The 21,599-nt window shown below is 37.3% G+C and overlaps 1 protein-coding gene across 1 annotated transcript in view; it reads left to right on the top strand.

Moving 5' to 3' along the window:
* The window catches only part of FBXL20 (F-box and leucine rich repeat protein 20), a 116,102-nt gene that overhangs the window by 78,722 nt on the left and 15,781 nt on the right, over positions 1–21,599 (top strand). Inside the window, exons 4-9 of the mRNA XM_022558036.3 lie at positions 780–854; positions 2,550–2,644; positions 3,139–3,207; positions 16,036–16,131; positions 17,763–17,889; positions 19,156–19,230. Coding sequence (XP_022413744.1) covers positions 780–854; positions 2,550–2,644; positions 3,139–3,207; positions 16,036–16,131; positions 17,763–17,889; positions 19,156–19,230 — 537 coding nt within the window. The remainder of the gene's footprint in view (positions 1–779; positions 855–2,549; positions 2,645–3,138; positions 3,208–16,035; positions 16,132–17,762; positions 17,890–19,155; positions 19,231–21,599) is intronic.

Raw genomic sequence — 21,599 nt, 5'->3', positions numbered from 1 at the left:
GAACAATCCGCAAAAGGTTAACTCTTAGTGGAGTCATTTTTCACCTTATCCTGAAAGGTTGAAAATCTTGGAAGCTTTCTTGCCTCCCTTTAGGTAATTAAAGAAATGTATGAGAAGTCTTAAAACTTTCATTGTTTAAAATTACCACTGAATCAAGTTGAAGGGAAAGATGACCAATTGAAAAACATGCTTGAGTGAGCAAATTGGTAATGAGGAAAGCATTAAGTCTCTGTCATGTATACTGAGAAATGATAGTGTCTTTTGTAAATCCCAGGTCACCATATCACAGTTTTGGGTCCAAACAAGTGATGCTATGAATAGCATATTTTTATTGAACATGGCATATGTATTGAACACATGACATTCAGAGTGCCGTCTTCTTTCTTTGGTTTCACACTCACCTCGTTCCTAGTTGAGGGATAGAGTAACAGACTTGCTTTTTCATTAGCTGGATTATCTCATTTTGAGATTGGAAACTCAAGTTAGAAGACAGTTTCCGGCTATGATACTTATCACAACCTGTTCTTTCCCCAGCACGCTAATATAAGATCTTTCGTAGCTACTAATTTCTGTACCCACTCATTTATGAGATAATCTACTTGGAGAATAAAGTATGAATCAGAAATAAGACTGACTTTTTGGGAGTTAATGGTGGAGGTGCTAAGAAATTTTTTGGTCAATTTCAATCATTAGTAGGTTGAATTGTGAGCTTGAATTTTGCTAGCTTTTCCCCTTCATTTTCAGCTTCTGTTCATTCTGTCTCTTCTTCTTCAAAATAGGCCTGGAATGTTCTGGCTCTGGATGGCAGTAACTGGCAGCGAATTGACCTGTTTGATTTCCAGAGGGATATCGAGGTATGACTGCGTGGTGTGTGGCCCCATCTCTCTCGTTAGAATGTAATTGCAGCATATAGGACAGATTAGCCCCAACCACGTAAATCTCCTTTCCCTGGAGAGAGAGACTGTTCATTTCAGTACATCTGAACTTCATGGAAGCTTGCAATTTTCCCAAGAACTGGTTCAGTTTTTGAGAATGAGCAGAATTATTTTACTGAAATAATACTGAGTTATTTAGTATTAATAGGACTCAGAAATTTTTGTTTTTATTTTTGTGGTGGAAATGTGAACCTTTGTTTGCTCTTTTTAAGGAAGTCTTTTCATATTTGTTTATTTAAAAATAAGTGGAGTTAATTTATTGGAGCATGATATCTGCATAAATTCTTCTCGATGAGCACTCTGGGTTCTGGGGGAGCCTATAGATAGTTTTTGTAGAGAATGAATTGGATTACTTTTATTGGGGAGAGACTTTTTCCCTTCTCACTTCTCCCCCATATTTTATCTCTTAGTATTGCCTATTTTCTCTAAAATGGAGAAGAATGGCTTAAGCTTAAATTATTTTAACCTGAATTTGAGCTCTGTAGTCCTTGGTTTTCTCATCTGGAGAGTGGAAGTAATAGCTTCCTCACTGTGTTATAAGGATTAAATAAGATTTAGATGTAGCTATTTTTTCTGTTGGGTTTTTTTTTTTTCAAGTTCTAGTGGAACTTAGTGGTCTTGAGAATCCATGTAAGAAGTTAAAAAAACCTCACATGAACTTTATATTATCTTCATAAAGTACTTTTATTTTATTTTATTTATTTTTTTGCGGTACGCGGGCCTCTCACTGTTGTGGCCTCTCCCGTTGCGGAGCACAGGCTCCGGACGCGCAGGCTCAGCAGCCGTGGCTCACGGGCCCAGCCGCTCCGCGGCATGTGGGATCTTCCCAGACCGGGGCACGAACCCGTGTCCTCTGCATCGGCAAGCGGACTCTCAACCACTGCGCCACCAGGGAAGCCCAGTACTTTTATTTTTTAATATTTTTTTTTAAAGACTTTTTTTTTGATGTGGACCATTTTTAAAGTCTTTATTGAATTTGTTACCATATTGCTTCTGTTTTATGTTTTGGTTTTTTGGCCACGAGGCATATGGGATATTAGCTCCCCAACCAGGGATCAAACCCACACCCCTTGCATTGGAAAGCAAAGTCTTAACCATTGGACTGCCAGGGAAGTCCCATAAAGTACTTTTAAAATGGTACCCACCGACGTGCTGGATTTTTCTGTTTTTCACAATTCTCTGATCTTCATGGATGTAAATATTTAAAGCAGCCTGGCCTACAAAACCATTCAGCAAGCTTTTGAGAAGTGTTCTTTGAGTCTCTGCTGTATTTAGAGTACTATAGTAAATACACAGAAATAATAGAGAGAGTTAATGTCCTGTGGCTGCAGGAGGGGAATCTACATTGATGTAGTGGCATAAGAGAACTACAGAGCACCATTTCCTCAAATGCAGGGTATCTTACAAGAGGAACAAAGTAAATAACAATATAGGGTTTAGGTATGTTTCAAGTAGATGGGTTAATCAGGAAAGCTTTCTCCCAGTAAGTTGAAAATTTCATATTGATTTAATTAGGTCTTTAAAACGAGTAGAAGTCTCTTAAAAACGAGGATGTGGTCTTTTCAAAAACGATGTGGTGGCTTATCTTTGTATACCTGTCTTCTTTTTTTACAGGGCCGGGTAGTGGAGAATATTTCAAAAAGGTGTGGGGGCTTTTTACGAAAGCTAAGTCTTCGTGGGTGTCTTGGAGTAGGAGATAATGCATTAAGGTAAAAACATAGCTATCGATTAACTCATCTTCTTGACTGAAGTGAAGAACAACACCGAACACAGCACTGTCTCACCCAGAAAAGGCTGGAATAGTTTTCATATTCTTAAGCTATTCTGAACCCAAATACACGTTCACTGCTTATAACACAAATATCCAGTAGTGGGATGTGTGGTTTTGAGAATAAAACAAGAACAAGTGCTCCCCCCAAAAAGCCAGATTCCCCATATTATAAATGGTTCGTTTGGAGCTTTGAGTAAATTTTTTTAAGTTTGTTTACTCGAAGTTAGGATAATTTTAACTTTGGTTGACAAAAAGATTGATGTTTAAAAGTTTATGGTTGAAAAGTAATTTATTTGTAATTGTGAACAACTTTTTGTACCATTTTGTACCAGTAATATCCATTATTACCACTATTGGTATCTTCTATTATTTTTTTAATGCCGAGAATTGTGCCCGTTTTACCTCAAACCCTTTACTTTCTTTCCTGTAAAGGACCTTTGCACAAAACTGTAGGAACATTGAAGTACTGAATCTCAATGGGTGTACAAAGACTACAGATGCGTAAGTATTTTATGTTTTAGAAGGGTAAGTCATAGCCTCTTGTGTCCTGCCTATACTAGCTTTTAATGCATACTACTAAATATATTTAGCAAATTTCATTTTGGTTTTATAGAGGAAAGATGTTTAAATTTAGAAATGGAATAAGATACTTATTTTAGAATTTGGCTCAAATTCTGTTTTGATTTTTAAAAGAAAACTTAAAATTGTAGTCAGTGAATGTGCAGTAGGGAATACTAATATAGGACTACTTATATTTCAAAAAGACACTAGTAGCTGTCATTCAAAAGACACATAAACAGGTGACGCTATAAAAAGATGTAAAATCTTAAACATAGCTTAGAGTAATCAATATAGAGAGTGTTTATTAAATGACTCTTTAAAAGTACAGTGTCTTGTGTCAGTCACAATATAAAAGAAAGAAAGCATAATCCCCCATCCTTCAGAGTTTACTGTCACAGACCCAATAGACATAAGAAGGTAGACATAAAAAACATTCAGCCTAAGGATCTATTGGTAATAACATGTATCAAATAACATTTAAATATTATGTAGGGAAATTGTTGCCTATTGGAAGGTGAAGAAGATGTTTACACAGGGAGTGGCCAGGATTAGTCAGTGGATCCTCCTGTTTTTCAAAAAGGCCTCATGAAAGAGATGGGCTCTTTAGAATTGCTTGAATGAGGGAAAGTAGAAGACAGTCCAAGCACAGGGTACACATTGTTTATTTTATTGCTTTCTTTGAGGTTACAACTGGTTAACTTTTTTGTTTTTTAATTATTTTATTTTATTTATTTTTGGCTGCGTTGGGTTTTGTTGCTGCATGCGGGCTTTCTCTAGTTGCAGCGAGCGGGGGCGACTCTCCGTTGCAGTGTGCGGGCTTCCCATTGTGGTGGCTTCTCTTGTTACGGAGCATGGGCTCTAGGCGCCCCAGCTTCAGTAGTTGTGGCACACGGGCTCAGTAGTTGTGGCTCATGGGCTCTAGAGCGCAGACTCAGTAGCTGTGGCACACGGGCTTAGTTGTTCTGCAGCATGTGGGCCTTTCCTGGACCAGGAATCGAACCCGTGTCCCCTGCATTGGCAGGCGGATTCTTAACCACTGCACGGCCAGGGAAATCCCACAACTTGTTAACTTTTAATTCAAGAAAGTGTCTGAGGATTTATATTTTCAAAAGAAACAATGGAAAAATCATCATAAATGAATAAAATGGTTACTTATGGGGAGAGAAAAACCATGAAGAGACAAGAATGAAAGGGAGACCTCTGAAGTATCATGTTTTGTAATTTTACTTTAAAATTAAATGTAAATATTTTATATAATTGAAACATGGATTAAGTCAAAAAAAAAAAAAAAGCAGTCCCTAAAAATTGAAAACAAAATAGAACACATGAACCGATCCATATCAAGTTGGAGGTATAACCACACAGATATTACTTCTACTGACTTTTGATTTCTTATGAAAAATTTAAATATATGCCAATCTAGACAAAATAGTATAGTGAACCTCTCACCCAGCTTCAAACTGATAACAGAACTTGTCACTTTATGGCTAGTCTCGTTTTTTCTATACCCCTGCCCTTTTATCTTACTCATTTTGTTTTATTTTGAAAAAAGCCCTAGACACTGTATTATTTAATCTGTAAATATGCATTTCTAAAATATGCATTTCTGAAAGATAAAAGCTTTTAACATAAGCACATTAACTTTACCACTCCTATTTAAAAAAACCCATAATATCTTAAAATTATCAAATAAGCACTGGTTAATGTTCAGAATTTTGCATGTTCTAGTGACTTTAGAAATACAGTAAGTCCCCTACATACAAACGAGTTCCGTTCCAAGAGCATGTTCTTAAGTCCAGTTTGTTTGTAAGTCCAAGAAAGTTAGCCTAGGTACCCAACTGACACAATCAGCTGTGTAGTACTGTACGGTATAGATTTATAATACTTTTCACACAAATAATACATTTTAAAAAACCACAAAAAATAAAGAAAACGTTTTTAATCTTACAGTACAGTACCTTGAAAAGTACAGTAGTACGGTACAACAGCTGGCATACAGAGGCTGGCATCGAGTGAACAGGCAAGAAGAGTTACTGACTGGAGGAGGGAGAGGAGGTGGGAGACGGTAGAGCTGAAGGATCGTCAGCAGTAGGAGACGGAGGGCAAGCTGCAATTTCACTCACGCCTGACATTGATGTAATAACACACGTTCGCATCTTTGAAAGTTCGCGACTTGAAGGTTCATATGTAGGGGACTTAGTGTATATTAAACATAGTTTAAAAGAAAAAAGATACAAACTTTAAAATCAGAGGTGGAGACTTCTGCTTCTCATGATTACAGTCACTGCCCTCCTGCTGTAGACAACTCTAAAACTGTACAAAACATAGAAAACAGGCAGTATTAGATGTTGGACAACATGCAGAGCAGGACTGAGAAACAAATGAGGTGAGCCTTATGATCGCCCTGGCTTTCTGCTTGGTGGCATTTTCTAGATAATGGCACAAGGAGAAGGAACCCAAGCACAGCACAAAGTTCTGGCTGATTTGAAGAGAAAGAGATCAAAGTTCAGGGAGACCAGCATGGCTAAATACGTGTCTGGAGAGCGGGGAGCCACTCAAAAAAGGGCTACAGAAATCTACACAAATTTGGCTGAATAGTAAACTATATATGCACATATTGAGACCCCACAAAGCTGGGCAAAGAACATCTAATAAGGAAAGAACAATTACTGGGAAACTGAACTGAAGAATTGCCAGAGCTTAAATAAGGTTGGGAGTCGTGACTAACCAAAATGGAGAAAGCTCACTGAACACCTTGGGACATTGAATAGAGACTTCAGAAGGGTCACACCTTGGTAATGGAGCTAAACTAGACCAGCCCTAATAAAGGCTAAAAGGAAAAAAGTTAGGATCAAATTGATTCACAACTAATTTAACTGCCTGCTAAATCAAAACTCAACATTCTTTAAAGAGAGACACAAAATCTAGATGCTCAGCAATGTGTAGCATACAGAATTTCCAGCATCCCATCAAATATTACAATACATGCAAAGAAGCAGGAAGTGATACCAGAAGAAGAACCAGAAGAAAAACTAGGCAATAGAAACAGACCCAGAAAGGACAGTTTATAAAATTGACCATCCAAACGTTTAAAAAGAGCAATTACAAATATGCTCAAGAATTCAAGAAAACTTAAAGATAATATGGAGATTGAGAGCAAAAGGATGGGGAGGGACTTACCTGGTGGTGCAGTGGTTAAGACTCCACACTGCCAATGCAGGGGGCCTGGGTTTGATCCCTGGTTGGGAAACTAAGATCCCACATGCCGTGGGGCAACTAAGCTTGTGTGCTGCAACCACTGAGCCCATTGCTCTAGAGCCCGTGTGCAATGAAGAGCCCGCACACTGCAACAAAGACCCAGTGCAGCCAAAATTTAATTAATTATTTAAAAAAGGAAAATTTCTCTTAAAAAAAAAAAAGAGTAAAAGGATGGGGGACTTCCCTGGAGACCCAATGGTCAAGACTCTGTGCTTCGACTGCAGGGGGTGATGGTTTGATCCCTGGATGGGGAACTAAGATCCCGCACGCCACGTGACATACCCCCCCCAGAAAAAAGAGTAGAAGGATGGAAAAAGATATACTATCACAAACACTAATAACAGGAAAGTTGGAGTGGTTATTAATATCAGATGATGTAAACTTCAGGAAGAAGAGTAGATGGAAGGATATTAAATAGTACCCTCCTCTTTCAGTAGAGATAAAACAAGTAGACAAAAAAAAAAAAAAAAAAGAAAATGGAGAAGCTATAGAAGACTTGAGCAACACTATCAGTGAACTTGTCCTAAGTGACATAGAATGCTGTACCAGAAAGCATGCTTTTCATTACTGGGATATTCAATAAGATATACCAAATAATCAGCCATAAAACAAATTTCCGTAAATTTAGAATGATCGAGATCATATTGAGAGTATTCTATGGCCTCAACAGAACTAAAGTAGAAATCAAATAGCACGTATCCGGAAATTTTGAAAATTAAATATCACCCTTCTGAATAATCCATGAGTCAAGGAATAAATTACAAAGAAAATTACAAAATAAGTTTCGCCGTGTGATAGTGGCAACACAACATTCGAATCTTGTGGAATTCATTGAAGGCAGTGCTTAGAGCAAAATGTATAGCTGTGAATGCTTATCTTTTTTTTGTGGCTGCGTTGGGTCTTCTTTGCTGCACACAGGTTTTCTCTAGTTGCGGCGAGCGGGGACTACTCTTCGTTGCGGTGTGCGGGCTTCTCATTGCGGTGCCTTCTCTTGTTGCGGAGCACGGCTCTAGGCGCACAGGCTTCAGCAGTTGTGGCACGTGCACTCAGCAGTTGTGGCTCGCGGGCTCTAGAGTGCAGGCTCAGTAGTTGTGGCACACGGGCTTAGTTGCTCTGCATCATATGGGATCTTCCCGGACCAGGGCTCGAACCCATGTCCCCTGCATTGGCAGGTGGATTCTTAACCACTGTACCACCAATGAAGTCCTGTAAATGCTTATCTTAAAAGAAAGGTTTAAAATCAAATCTTCCACCTTTGAAAACTAGAGGAAGAAAAGTAAATCTACAATAAGTAAAAGGAAGGAAATAAAAAAGATAATGGTGGAAATCAATGAAATAAAAAATGGGCATAGAGTAGAGAAAAATCCATGAAACCAGAAGCTGTTTCTTTGAAATAAAATCAATAAGCTTGATCGACCTCTGTTGAGATTAGTCAAGAAAGAAGACACGAATCACCAGTACCAAGACTGTAAGAAGAAATATCACTAAAGTTTCTACACATATTCAAAAGGTAATTAGAGGATGTTATGAGCAATTTTATGCCAATAAATTTGACAGCTTAGATGAAATAGATAATTTCCTTAAAAGACACAAATTACCAAAACCGTAAAGAAATAGAAAATCTGAATAGCCTTATATCTTTATAAACTGGATTGGTGATTAAAAACCTTACCACCAAAAAATAAAAACAAAAACTTCTAGGCTTGGACAGTACTGAATTCTATCGAATATTTTAGGAAGGAATAATCTTTCAAAAAAATAGAGGAGGGAAAACTTTCTAACTCATTATATGAGATCATCATTACCATGATATCAAAAATAAAATAAAAATTACAGGAAAAGGAAACTACTGGCCAATGTCCCACATGCACATGTAAAAATCCGTAACAAAATATTATCAAATTGAACCCAGCAACATATGAAAAGCGTAATAAATCATAATCAATTTGGATTTATCTTGGAAATGTAAGGTTGTTTTAACATGCAAAATCAGTCAGTGTTATTAAGTTCCAACTTAATAACAGATCAAAGAAGAAAAATCACATGATCATCTCAATAGATCCAGAAAAAGCATTTTACAAAATTAAACACCCATTAAGGATAAAATCTCTAAACAAACTAGGAGAAGGTAACTTCCTCAACCTGATAACTTGTATATATGAAAAACCTAATTTTAACATTGTATTTAGTCATAAAATACTGAACATTTCCCCCTAAGGTCAAAGCATGGATATTAGGTCTACTACATCTATTCAACATTGTACTGGAAGTCCACCTAGTACAATAAGGGAAGAAAAAGCGGGGTCATACAGATTAGAAAATAATTTTTAAATGGCATGATAGGGTTCTAGCAAGTTCACAGGAAACATGGCCAACATGCAAAAATTAATTCTGTATCCGTAAACCATCAACGAACAAATGGAAAATGAAATTTTAAATATAGCAACATTCGTGGTAACATCCAAGAACATAAAATACTTAAGGATAAACTTAATAAAAATATGTGCACGTTACATACACTGAAATCAGATTTCTAAAAATTAAAGGAAAGTAGTAGGTCTTAAAACTTTTCATGGACTTCCCTGGTGGCGCAGTGGTTAAGAATCCGCCTGCCAATGCAGGGGACAGAGGTTCGAGCCCTGCTCCGGGAAGATCTCACATGCCGCGGAGCAACTAAGCCTGTGTGCCACAACTACTGAGCCTGAGCCCTAGACCCTGAGAGCCACAACTACTGAGCCTGAGTGCCACAACTACGAAGCCTGTGCGCCTAGAGCCTGTGCTCCACAACAAGAGAAACCACTGCAATGAGAAGCCCGTGCACAGCAACGAAGACCCAACGCAGCCAGAAGGAAAGAAAGAAATTTAAGTTTTCATCACAAGAAAAAAAAATTGGAGCCGTGCGTAGTAATGGATGGACTTATTGTGGTAATCATTTTGCAATATATGTGTATATTGAATCATTTTGTTGTACACCTAAAACTAATATAATGTTACATGTTAATTATATACCCAATTTTCAAAAGCAAAGTATGATAATAATAACTTGTTAAATAGAGAATATCAATTAAAAGAAATTGTAAAATATGAGCCAAATGGAAACTTTGGAATTGGAAATACAGTATCTAAAACATATATATCATGTTGGCTATAGTTAACAGTACTGTATTGTATACTTGAGAGTAGATTTTAAATGTTTTCACTGTAGCAACAACAAAATGGTATTTATGTGAGGTAAACAGTGAGTTAACTAACCTTCTTGTGGTAAACATTCCACAACATATATGTGTATCAAATCATCACATTGTATACCTTAAACTTACATAATGTTATATGTCAATTACATGTCAGTAAAGCTAGGGGGAAAAAACCCCCAGAAAAACAGGTAATCAATCAATAAATTTAGAGATCTGTAGGGCTTCCCTGGTGGCGCAGCGGTTAAGAATCCGCCTGCCAATGCAGGGGACACGGGTTCAATCCTTGGTCCGGGAAGAGCCCACATGCCGCGGAGCAGCTAAGCCCGTGAGCCACAACTACTGAGCCCATGTGCCACAACTACTGAAGCCCACGTGCCTAGAGCCTGTGCTCCGCAACAAGAAAGGCCACCGCAATGAGAAGCCTGCGCACCGCAACAAAGAGTAGCCCCCACTCGCCGCAACTAGAGAAAAGCCCTTGCGCAGCAATGAAGACCCATGCAGCCAAAAATAAATAAATAAATATTAAAAAAAATAAATTTAGAGATCTGTATCAATTATCCCTCCAGTCTAAAGAACAGAAAGATTAAAGAAAAATGGACAGAGCCTCAGAGACCTGTGGAACAACATCAAGAGTAGAATGTGAATGAATCCCAGACAAGATAGAAAGAGGCAGGAAGAAAAAAAAAAGTGAGAAATTAGTGGCAGAAAGCCTCCCAAATTTGATGAAAAACGTTAATCTACACATCTAAGAAGTTCAGTGAACCCCAAGAAGGATAAAAATATCCATATAGACATGTTAGGGCCAAACTGTTGAAAATTGAACACAGAAATTTTTGAAAGCAGCAAAAGGAAAATAACTCATGTATACAAAAAGAATATTTGGTTAATGGATGACCTAATCAGAAATAATGGAAACCAGAGCCATGTGACATAGTGTGCTGAAAGGAACAAAACAAGAATTCTGTATCTAGCAAAACTGTCCTCTGTAAATGTAGGCAAAATAATGACATTCCCAGATAAACAAAAAGGGAGAGAATTTGTCCCTAGTAAATATGCCTGGCAAGAAATAGTAAAGGAAGCCCTTCAGGATGAAAGGAAATAAATACCAGACAGTAACTCGGATCCATAGGAATTGGTAAATGAAAAGCATCGGAAACGGTAAATATGTGGGTAAATCTAAGACTCTGATTTTTTCATTTCTTCTCTTAACTTCTTTAGAAAATAGAAGATTGTATAAAGCAATCATTATAACATTGTATTGTTAGGTCTATAATATATGAAATATATTTGAACATATGAAAATAATAGCACAAAGGAGAGAGGAGGGAACCATTATGTATTGAAGCAACATGCTTGTGCTTTATGCACATTAAGTTATTGGTTTGTTTGTTTTAATTTATTTTATTTTTTTGGCTGTGTTGGGTCTTAGTTGTGGCATGTGGGATCTTTGTTAAGGTGTGCAGGATCTTTAGTTGTGGTGTGCGGGCTTCTCTCTAGTTGTGGTGTGCGGGTTGTTTTTTTCTCTCTCTAGTTGTGGAGTGTGGGTTCCAGAGCACGTGGGCTCTGTAGTTTGCAGCACACGGGCTATCTAGTTGAGGCTCATGGGCTCAGTAGTTGTGGCACGTGGGCTTAGCTGCCCCGTGGCATGTGGGATCTTAGTTCCCCGACCAGGGATCGAATCTGCATCCCCTGCATTAGAAGGCAGATTCTTTACCACTGGACCACCAGGGAAGTCCCTAAGTTATTGTTTTGAAATAGATTGTGGTAAATTAAGATACATATGGTATTCCATGAGCAGACTATAACAAAATAATTAGAGAAAGAAAAAGGTAAAAAGTCAACAGAGGAATTGAAACAGTACACTTAAAACAAGAAAACAGTAAAGGAGACACAGAAAAACAAACTCGAAAAAAGCATGAAGCAAATAGAAAAGGATTGCAAAATGGGAGGGAAAATCCAACCATATCATTAATTTTACTAAATGTAGACAGACTGAACTCTTCACCCAAAAGACAGATTATCAATATGGATTAAAAATCAACACCCGGGGCTTGCCTCGTGGCGCGGTGGTTAAGAATCCACCTGCCAATGCAGGGGATGTGGGTTCGAGCCCTGATCCGGGAAGATCCCACATGCCACGGAGCAACTAAGCCCGTGCGCCACAACTACTGAGCTTGCGCTCTAGAGCCCACAACACAACTACTGAGCCCACGTGCCATAACTACTGAAGCCCGTGTGCCTAGAGCCGGTGGCCCACAACTAGAGAAGCCACCACAATGAGAAGCCCACGCACCGCAACGAAGAGTAGACCCTGCTCGCCACGACTAGAGAAGCCTGCACACAGCAACGAAGACCCAATGCAGCCAAAAACAAAAAGCAAGACACAACTATGTGCTGTCTACAAGAGACATGCTTTAGATTCAAAGCCGCAAATAGGTTGAAAGTAAACAGATGGAAAAATGCATACTATGCAGATAGAACACTCCACCCAATGATTACAGAATAAACATTCTTTACAAACATACTGGAACATTCTCCAGGATAGAGCATAGATTGGGCCACTAAACAAGTCTTAATCAGTTTAAGAAGATTAAAATCATTCAAAATATGTTCTCTGACCAGAACTAGAGAATTAAACTAGAGATTTAATTCAAAATGTGGGAAAAGCTCAAGTATTTGGAAATTCAGCATCATGCTTCTAAATAATTTTGAATTGAATGAAAATGAAAAGCTACCAAAATTTATGTGATTCAGCCAAGGTAACGATACAACTCTGCATTCCTATATCACAAAAAGGAAAGAAAGAAAGCTCAAATCAGTAACAACCTTCAACTTTAAGAAAATAGAAAGAAGGGCAAAGCCCAAAGCAAAAAGAAGGAAAAAAATAAAGATTAGATTGGATATCAGAGAAATAGGAAACAAAAACAGTAATAAAATCAATGAAACCAAGAGCTGGTTCATTGAAAAAAGTTTTTTAAATTGACAAACCTAGACTAAGAAAGTAAGAGACAAGACTCAGATTATCAAAAGCAGGAATAAAGGAGAGAACTAAGTACTTTAGCCAAAAGACAGATGAAATGTTTATCAGGTAATACCATAAATAACTTCATACTAACAAATCAGACAACCTAGGTGAAATGGACAAATTCCGGGGAAGGCACAGATTACCAAATTTGACTCAACAGAAAAATAGACAATCTGAATAGATCTATAGCAAGTAAATTCAGTAATTCAAAATTGTCCCACAAAAAAAGCCCAAGCCCAGATGACTTACTTCACTGGTGAGTCCATCAAATATTTAAAGAAAAAACAACACCAATACTCAAACTCACTCATAAAGTAAAAGAAGAAATACTTCGTAACTTGTTTTCTCCGGCCAATATTTTTCTGATACCAAAAATATCTGATGTCAAAGCCAAACAAAGATATCACAATAAAAGGAAATCTACTGTATTCCTCAGGAACAGAGATGCAGAAATACTTAACAAAATTTTAGCAAACTGAATCCAGCAGCATATAAAAGGGTTGGATCTTAACCAACTGGGATTTATCCCAGAAATACAAGTGTGGTATAACATCTGAAAATCAGTTAATGTAATAGTTCATAATAATTAGTAAAATAAAGTAGAGATCAACAAACTTTTTCTGTATGGGGCTGGATAAGGAAATATTTAAGGCTTTGTTGGCCATATGGTCTCTGTCACAGCTGCTCAACTCTGCCAGTGTTTTACAAACATTGCCAATGTTTTACAAAGTGGCCACAGAGAATACATAAACAAGTGAGCATGGCTGTGCTCCAATAAAACTTTATTGCATGGTGCTGAGATTTTAATTTCATTTAATTTTCACATGTCACAAAATAGTATCTTCTTTCAACCATTTAAAAATGCCAAAACCATTCTTGACTTGTGGCCATATAAAAATAGGCAGCTGGTGAGATTTACTGCCCTCTGGAATAAAGGACAGAAACCACATGATCATCTCACTATGATAGGCAGCCTCTAAAATGACCCCCAAATAATCCCTACCTCCTCATATTTGCACCTTTGTGTAATCTTTTCCCCTTGAGCGTGGACTGGACCTAGTGACTCATTTCTAACAATAGAATACTGCAAAAGAGATTGGATATCTCTTTGGAGATTAGGTTACAAAAAGACTTTGACTTCTATCTTGCTCTACTTTCTTCTCCAGCTCTGGGGAAGCAAGCTGCCCTGTTGTGAGTAGCTCTGTGGAGAGGTCCATGTGGCAAGAAACTGAGGTCTCTGGCCAGCAGCCAGCAAGAACCTGAATAGATCAAAAACCAAATGAGTAAGCTTGGAATTAGATCGTCTAAGGTCTGCCAACATCCACCTAAATGAGCTTGGAAGGGAATCTGTACCTAGTTACCTTTGAGATGATTGCAGCTGTGGCCAGTAGTACCTTGATGGTAGCCTTGTGAGAGACGTGGCGTCAGAGTCGCCCTGCTAAGCTGCCTGTGCCTATGTTTCTGATCCATGAAAACCATGAGATAATAAATAATTATTGTTTTAAGCTGCTCATTCCTGAGATAATTTGCTGTGCAACAGTAGCTAACTAATACATCATTAGATACAGTAAAAGCACATGACAAAATGCAACATTCATTCGTGATCAAAATTTTAAACAGGGAATTCCCTGGAGGTGCAGTGGTTAGGACTCAGCAGCTTCACTGATAGGGCCCGGGTTCAGTCCCTGGTTGGGGAAGTAAGATCCTGTAAGCCTCCAGGCGCAGCCAAAAAAAAAAAAAAAAATCAACAAACTAGGAATAGAAGGGAGTTTCCTTAATCTGATCAAAAGCTTCCATGAAAAACCTACTGCTAACAATGTACTTAATGGTGAGAGCCTGAATGCCTTACCTTAAAGTCAGGAGCAAAGTGAGTTTCTATTCAACATTCTGCTGGGGATTCTAGCCAATGCAATAAGTTTACAAAAAAAAAAAGGGCATACCAATAGGAAGGAAGTAAGACTGTCTCTTTTGGCAGATAACATAAATCCAAAAGAAATGCCAGATTTCGACTCTGAAAACCATAAAACATTACTGAGAGAAATTAAAGAAGATGTGTATCAAGAATATATAGAGAATTCTTACAATCAATAACAAGGCAATCCAATTAAAAATAGGCCTGGGACTTCCCTGGCGGTCCAGTAGTCAAGACTCCATGCTTCCACTGCAGGGAGCATGGGTTCAATCCCTGGTTGGGGAATTAAGGTTCTTTCTGCATGCTGTGCTGCATGGCCAAAAAAATAAATAAAAAAAAAAAAAAAAAAAAGCCTGAGCACTTAGACATTTCACCAAGGAAAGAGATGAATGGTTAGCAAACACAAGAAAGAGTGTTCGTTACAAAATTGCAAAATAAAACCACAAGAGGCAATTTGACAAAGGCATTTATGAGGCAATTGAGGAAACTTGAACACAGACTGGGTGTCAGACATTAAGGAATTAAAATCCTTATTTAGAATTATGTCCTGAAATATTTACAGGTAAAATAATATGTCTGGGATTCGCTCTAAAATAACTGAAACAAACAAAGGAGAAAAATAGATGAAATAGCAATAGTAGAATATTGATAAATGTCAAAGCTTAATGATGGTACAATGTGCATTCTCTGTTATTCATTCTTGAGTATATTTGAGATTGTCTGTAATTAAAAAAAATTTTAAATGAGGAACTTGACCACTGTGGGAAAAGAGCCTTTAAGGAATTCATAAAGGAAAGCAGGCAGTAATTTACATAACTTAAGTTTGTTTCAGCCCAACACTGGTCCATCCTCTGTATACCTTGCAAAAATCCTATTTTTTCATTACTGCCATGCAAAAGGTTATCTGAGCAGAAAGAGATTTAAGTGAAAGAGCAGAGACAGAGGTTTTGGGCTTCATGTTTCACCACTTGCTGGCAGGTACTAGCTAGCTTTCTGGTGTTCCTGAATTTACAAAATGCATGTAGATCTCTTATCAGCACAAATGTAGTTTGCTGTCAGTAGCTACTAACATTTCCAAATGTGAATCAGGCACCATCTTCCCCTCATGCACATTCTCATAAACAGCACAGCTTGTTTTATCCTTTGTAAACCTGCCTCTTCCTCAGCATGAAAGGTCCCTGGATTTATAACTGCTTTTATTTGGGGTATGGAAATTTTACAGTTCTTGTAACATGTGAGAGTCATGTATGATATTCCAAGGATGTGTTCTTATTTGTTTATTGAGAATTGTGTATGATATTGGTATATCATACTAATATCCTTAGTAGGATGTGTTCTTATTTGTTTATTCATTATTTTCTCCTTTTTCCATTTTTCAGTACATGTACTAGCCTTAGCAAGTTCTGTTCCAAACTCAGGCACCTTGACTTGGCTTCCTGTACATCAATAACAAACATGTCTCTAAAAGCTCTGAGGTAAATTTCTTACAACAAGAATGTCCAATAATCAGAACAGATATTTTTTTATTAACTAAAATAAAGTTGGAATTGAAGGAAACTATGTTTTATAGATACGTACTGTAGTTCAAAATAGATCTTTTGTTTTACTACTTGCCCAAATTACAGGACACATTCAGGTGAAATGATAGAGGTAACTAGGATTTCTGAACAGAATAGCACAGTTTGTACATGAATGAAGTGCTTAGCAGGATTCTGTATATATAGTAAGTGCTCAGTAAGTTTTCATTGTTTTAATGTTACTGTATTTTTTAAAAGTGCATTACAAAAAGGTATATCTTAAAAGGAGGGTGAAATGCCCAATGTCTTTGTACTTTTACTTTTTTATCAGCCTTTTATAAAAGATCATGGTGCCATGTATTAGTTACATTTATGAATAGTAAGAATTAAGCCATTAAAAGACGAAATGTAAATTTAGTTAAGTAGAGTGTAAGTAATCTGAAAATGTGTATCCTTCTATACCTTCCTTATGAGCACTGAACACATGTATCTAAGGCTGGTGTAGGATAATAAATAAGATAGTATAACAGTGTTTATAGTTCATAAGTAATTCACATAAATGATCTCATTTATTTTGAAATCTTGTGAGGTAGATAGGACAGACACTTTACAGATAAGAAAATCTAAAACATTTTTGAATGCCGGGTACTGTGGTTCAACCATGGGAGGTAACTGAATAAGATACTGTTGCTGCCCTTAAGTTGCTCAGAGTCTCGTAGAAGAAAAAAAAACCAAATGTGTTGTCATATTACAGCGGGATAAGTGCTATGGTAGAAATGAGTGCATTAGTTTGGGGAGAACATAGAAGGGCTACTGCTAATCTTGGTTTAAGAGAGGTTCTGTCAGGCTTCCCGAAGTGACTTGCCTGAAGTCACACTATTAATGTTGAAGAATAAACTTGAACTAAGATCCCCTGGTTTTATTTTATAAAACAATTAAAGCAGTATTTTCCAAAGAATGCCACAGAGCTTGGGATTCTTCCATAGTTTAAATGTGAAATCAAAGATCAAAGATGAAGCTAGTGTTTGATAGAAGGCAGAGATCTAATAATACAATATATCCTAAATTCAGCCTGTGGAAACTGTACCCTAGATACTTCCCAAGGGAGAGAATTTACAGATCCTTTGTAATTTTTTAAATAAAAGTTTAAATGGCCTCATTATTACTTTGATAAGTACTTGAGTTATTTGATAGAGAATTTGAGTTTGAATCTGACTCTTCATTAATTACTGTTAACTTGAACCAGTCGCTTAATTTCCATTTCCTATATAGAGACCGTTAAATTTGTGGTAAGTACAAAAAGAATATACTTTGAAAAGTATAAACCTCCATAAAAATCTAATGTATCTGAAAAACAGCATTGTGCCTGAGCTTGTTAGTTAAGGTGGATTTGAGCTAGCCCTCCTAGTGACGTAGTCCCACATGAACACCACAAGCGTTGATAAATGCCCCTTTTGTTACAGAATTGCCTGTATTCTAAATCTACATTAAGTAAATATGTCCCCAACTAGATGGCCAATAAAATGAGACTTTGGTGCCTTTGGAATTGGATTTAGTCATATGTTTGTTTCATTTTGTTTTATCCTAAGTGAGGGATGTCCACTGTTGGAGCAATTAAACATTTCCTGGTGTGACCAAGTAACCAAGGATGGTATCCAAGCACTAGTGAGAGGCTGTGGAGGTCTTAAAGCCTTATTCTTAAAAGGCTGCACACAGGTAATACTCCCTGTCTTACTTGTGAATGATAGAGGCACCATGAACTTGGTGGGCAGCCCAAGATGTTGGCTTGAGAGATACGTAGTAGTTGTGTATTACTGACCAAAGACCCATGCTTATCAAAAATTAAAGGGTTTTCCCTAGAGTGAAAAAATAGAAGAATTAACACCTGCCTGACCAAAGATAAATTTTTGAGGGGAGGCAAGATGGGAAGACAAAATCATAATACGGAACAGGTGCCACAGGCAAGAAGGTTTCATGTAATTTAATCTGAAAAGACAACTTGTCGTGTTGTCACTGCCTGAGACCTTGAACTGGATAGGCAAGGAAGACAGTCTTGGCAGTTTCCACTGGTTTAACTACGAAGAGCCTTTCTTAAATGTGCCAAGTATACAGCAAGCTACATTTTATAGTATTGACGCTTATTTCCTGCCAGTCACATCACAAATCCAACATATTTTGTCATTAAAATTTTTAATATCTCAGTGTTTTACAGTGGGAAAAAAAAGGAGTTGACATGGTAACAACACCTGGAAGGAAATGATCAAGAGTGGGTTTAGAAGTGACTGACAAAGTAGGGCTAGGCTCTTATTACCTTATTTTATTAATGGTTGCTAAAACCATGCCTTGTATTCTATTAAAAAATGCCCTCATTCTTTCACCATGAAGGGAGGATTTCCACGGTTTGAAACAGAGCTTTGAAAGTATGACCACCTTAAAACAACAACTTGAGCTCCTGGTTATTTATGGAATCCTGAAAAATATTGATTGGGGTGCATCACTATAGTCAATTACTTGCGATCTGTTCTCCGCGCTGTACGCATAGCACTGATCTTCTAGCAGCAGATAAACTACAGATTTCTTTCTCCGCTCCTGTTCCCAAAAGTTTGTTGTTAAGAAACTTTACAGGGAGTGTAGCAATGTGAAAGTTATTTTAGTTTCAAAATCCCTCAGCAAAATGCTGCAAGGCATCTTTAATTTATCGGAAGAAAAATCCATAAACATTAGGCAATGTTTATTTTATCTTTCCCTTGATTTGGTGATGATATGAATTTGACGTGGTCAGAACCGATAACAAATACTGATAACTCTACTAATCATTGTTTATGTGATCACAGTTCATTGTTTCTGGTTCATTTGTTCCTTTGAAAGTTGGTTGGCTATATTTAGAATGTGTTGATGAATGTGTACACTCTTAAATCTTTAAGATTTAAATACTTTAAACAATGTCAGTAATAATTTCTTCTCTCTTTTTAATCTTTCTAGCTAGAAGATGAAGCTCTCAAGTACATAGGTGCACACTGTCCTGAACTGGTGACTTTGAACTTGCAGACTTGCTTAGTAAGCAGTCCTTCCCACAACTCTTCTGTATTAGTATTAGTAATTCATTTCAATAATATTATTGTAAGAGTTTCAGTCATAAAGACCAGTAGTTTGTCTGCTTCAACCCTGGGGATGCAGTAATCATAGATGACTTTTTAAATGCTCAACAGTACTCGCCCCTAGGGGCTTTGATGTAGATGAGATAGAGGGTAGCTTATACAGAATTCCAAATAAGCTAAACTGTAGCTCCACCCCTTTCTCTTCTACTTAAGAAAACTCTACTTTTTAGAAGTAAATTTTTCACAGACTATGGCATTTTAAATATTTTTGGTAAATTAATTGCAGTCACACCGACTAACATTTATCAGGGAGTAATGACTATTGGGAATCATTGATATAAGCAGATGACAAGCAAAATGTACCCTTTAAATTATTTTCAAGTAGTGTTTGTAGTTCACATTTGGCTTGTTTAGACTATCAGCTTTTTTGTGTCTATCCCAAACCCCCTGAATTTTGTTCAGAGAATTTGCTGAAACTATTCAGGATCCTAGAACATTGACAATACACCTTTAGCTTTTGCCTCTTCCCTTGAAAATTGCATATATGTGTTGCCTTGGAGTGAGAGCCTCTCATAGCAATGAAAAAAGTTGGCGAGGGTTTTCTTTGTTTTTGCTAAGCCTTCTGTGTATAATACTCTCTCCTTCTTGTTTGGTCACCTGAAACTTTAGAGCATAGTGGTTGTTTAGTTTAAAGGTGACACATATAGGGCCACGTTTTGTGCAATTTAAGCACCCTGCCCTCCCAGCCGTTAAGGGATGGTGCTGATAGCGATCTGTTTCAGAGGCTCCTAAAGACTGAGTTAAAGGAATGATATTTTGATTTCCATAGTTGCTAACTACCAGAATTTGCCTACTTTCATTTATGAAACAAATATTTGGCCTGAAAGAAAGATCTTACACAGCTATTGTAAACACGAAACCGTCATCTTACAGTGACAGGAAAAAACTGTTCTTGCACATCTTCAGATTTTATTTATATACATACATAAATATACACATGTGCACTCTGTATATGTGTGTGTGTGTATATGTTACGTACGTACACACATACATACATATAAATACGTATATACCACCATACCTACCGTTTGCCGTTTTAGTTTCACTTCCTTTACCCTTCCAGCAGACAGAAACCAATCAGTAAGCCTAAAGAACCAGCTCTGTCATATGTTTATTTTACTGTTTACCTTCACCCAGATCATAGGGCATGAGTCATTCCTTCTGTCATTCTGTACAATGTGATGAAATGATTCTCAGCATTCATGACACTTCTTGAAGTTTCTGCCCAGAACTATTTGAAGGGACCAAAGTACACACTTAATGTAGTCTCTTTTTCTTGACTAATTTGAAAACACCAAAGTTTAGTAGATTTTGCTCTTTTAACAATTTAAAGTATTGGTAATATGACTTTCTTCCTCAGTAATCCCTTATAGATTTCAAAACATTAAGAAAGAAGAGGCAGCACAGCCCTCCCAGTATTTTGTTAATAATGTGTGACGCAAACTCCATTGGCCTGCTAAATATGCACGTTTATGGATTGCTGCTTCTCTCTTTATTTACATTTCTTTCAGTTATCCTTGTTTAGTAATAGTCACATTTGTGTGGCACTTTTTTTTTTTTTTTTTTTTTTTGCGGTACGCGGGCCTCTCACTGTTGTGGCCTCTCCCGTTGCGGAGCACAGGCTCCGGACGCGCAGGCTCGGCGGCCATGGCTCACGGGCCCAGTCGCTCCGCGGCATGTGGGATCTTCCCGGACCGGGGCGCGAACCCGTGTCCCCTGCATCGGCAGGTGGACTCTCAACCACTGCGCCACCAGGGAAGCCCCTGTGTGGCACCTTTTTAAGGTATTTCTACATGTGTATATATGCCTCATCAATTTATTCTCATGACAGATCTTGTATCTGCCTTAGCATCCATTTTTCATCTGTATGTTGTTTCAGTTCTATAATACTGAGAACATACTGATTTAGGTAGTGAATATTTAAAGTTTGATTTCTTTTTCAGTTGTCCTTGTAACCTAAGAATACTGTTTGATTAAACAGAAATGACAGGAGAGCTTTATTCTGAGGCTTACACAAAATTAGCAAATCTATCAGGACAAATTAAAATGCTGATCATATCCAACATGTTAAGATTTTTATATATGACATCTTTTTTCTAATGTAACATCTTTCATGTTTTTTCATTTTAAAATAATAATTTAAAACATACAAAATTATATTTGAGTTGGATACAACTATCTCCATTAAATTAGGATAGTCTTTTTTTTATACATCTTTATTGGAGTATAATTGCTTTACAATGTTGTGTTAGTTTCTCCTATACAACA

This window comes from Delphinapterus leucas, chromosome 19 (assembly GCF_059928025.1).
Source record: "Delphinapterus leucas isolate spDelLeu-1000000601 "Yukka" chromosome 19, BTC_Dleu_Yukka2, whole genome shotgun sequence".
In the NCBI taxonomy this organism is placed as follows: Eukaryota; Metazoa; Chordata; class Mammalia; order Artiodactyla; family Monodontidae; genus Delphinapterus; species Delphinapterus leucas.
Note: the sequence above shows the minus strand (reverse complement) of the source record. Positions and strands in the feature narration are given on the sequence as shown.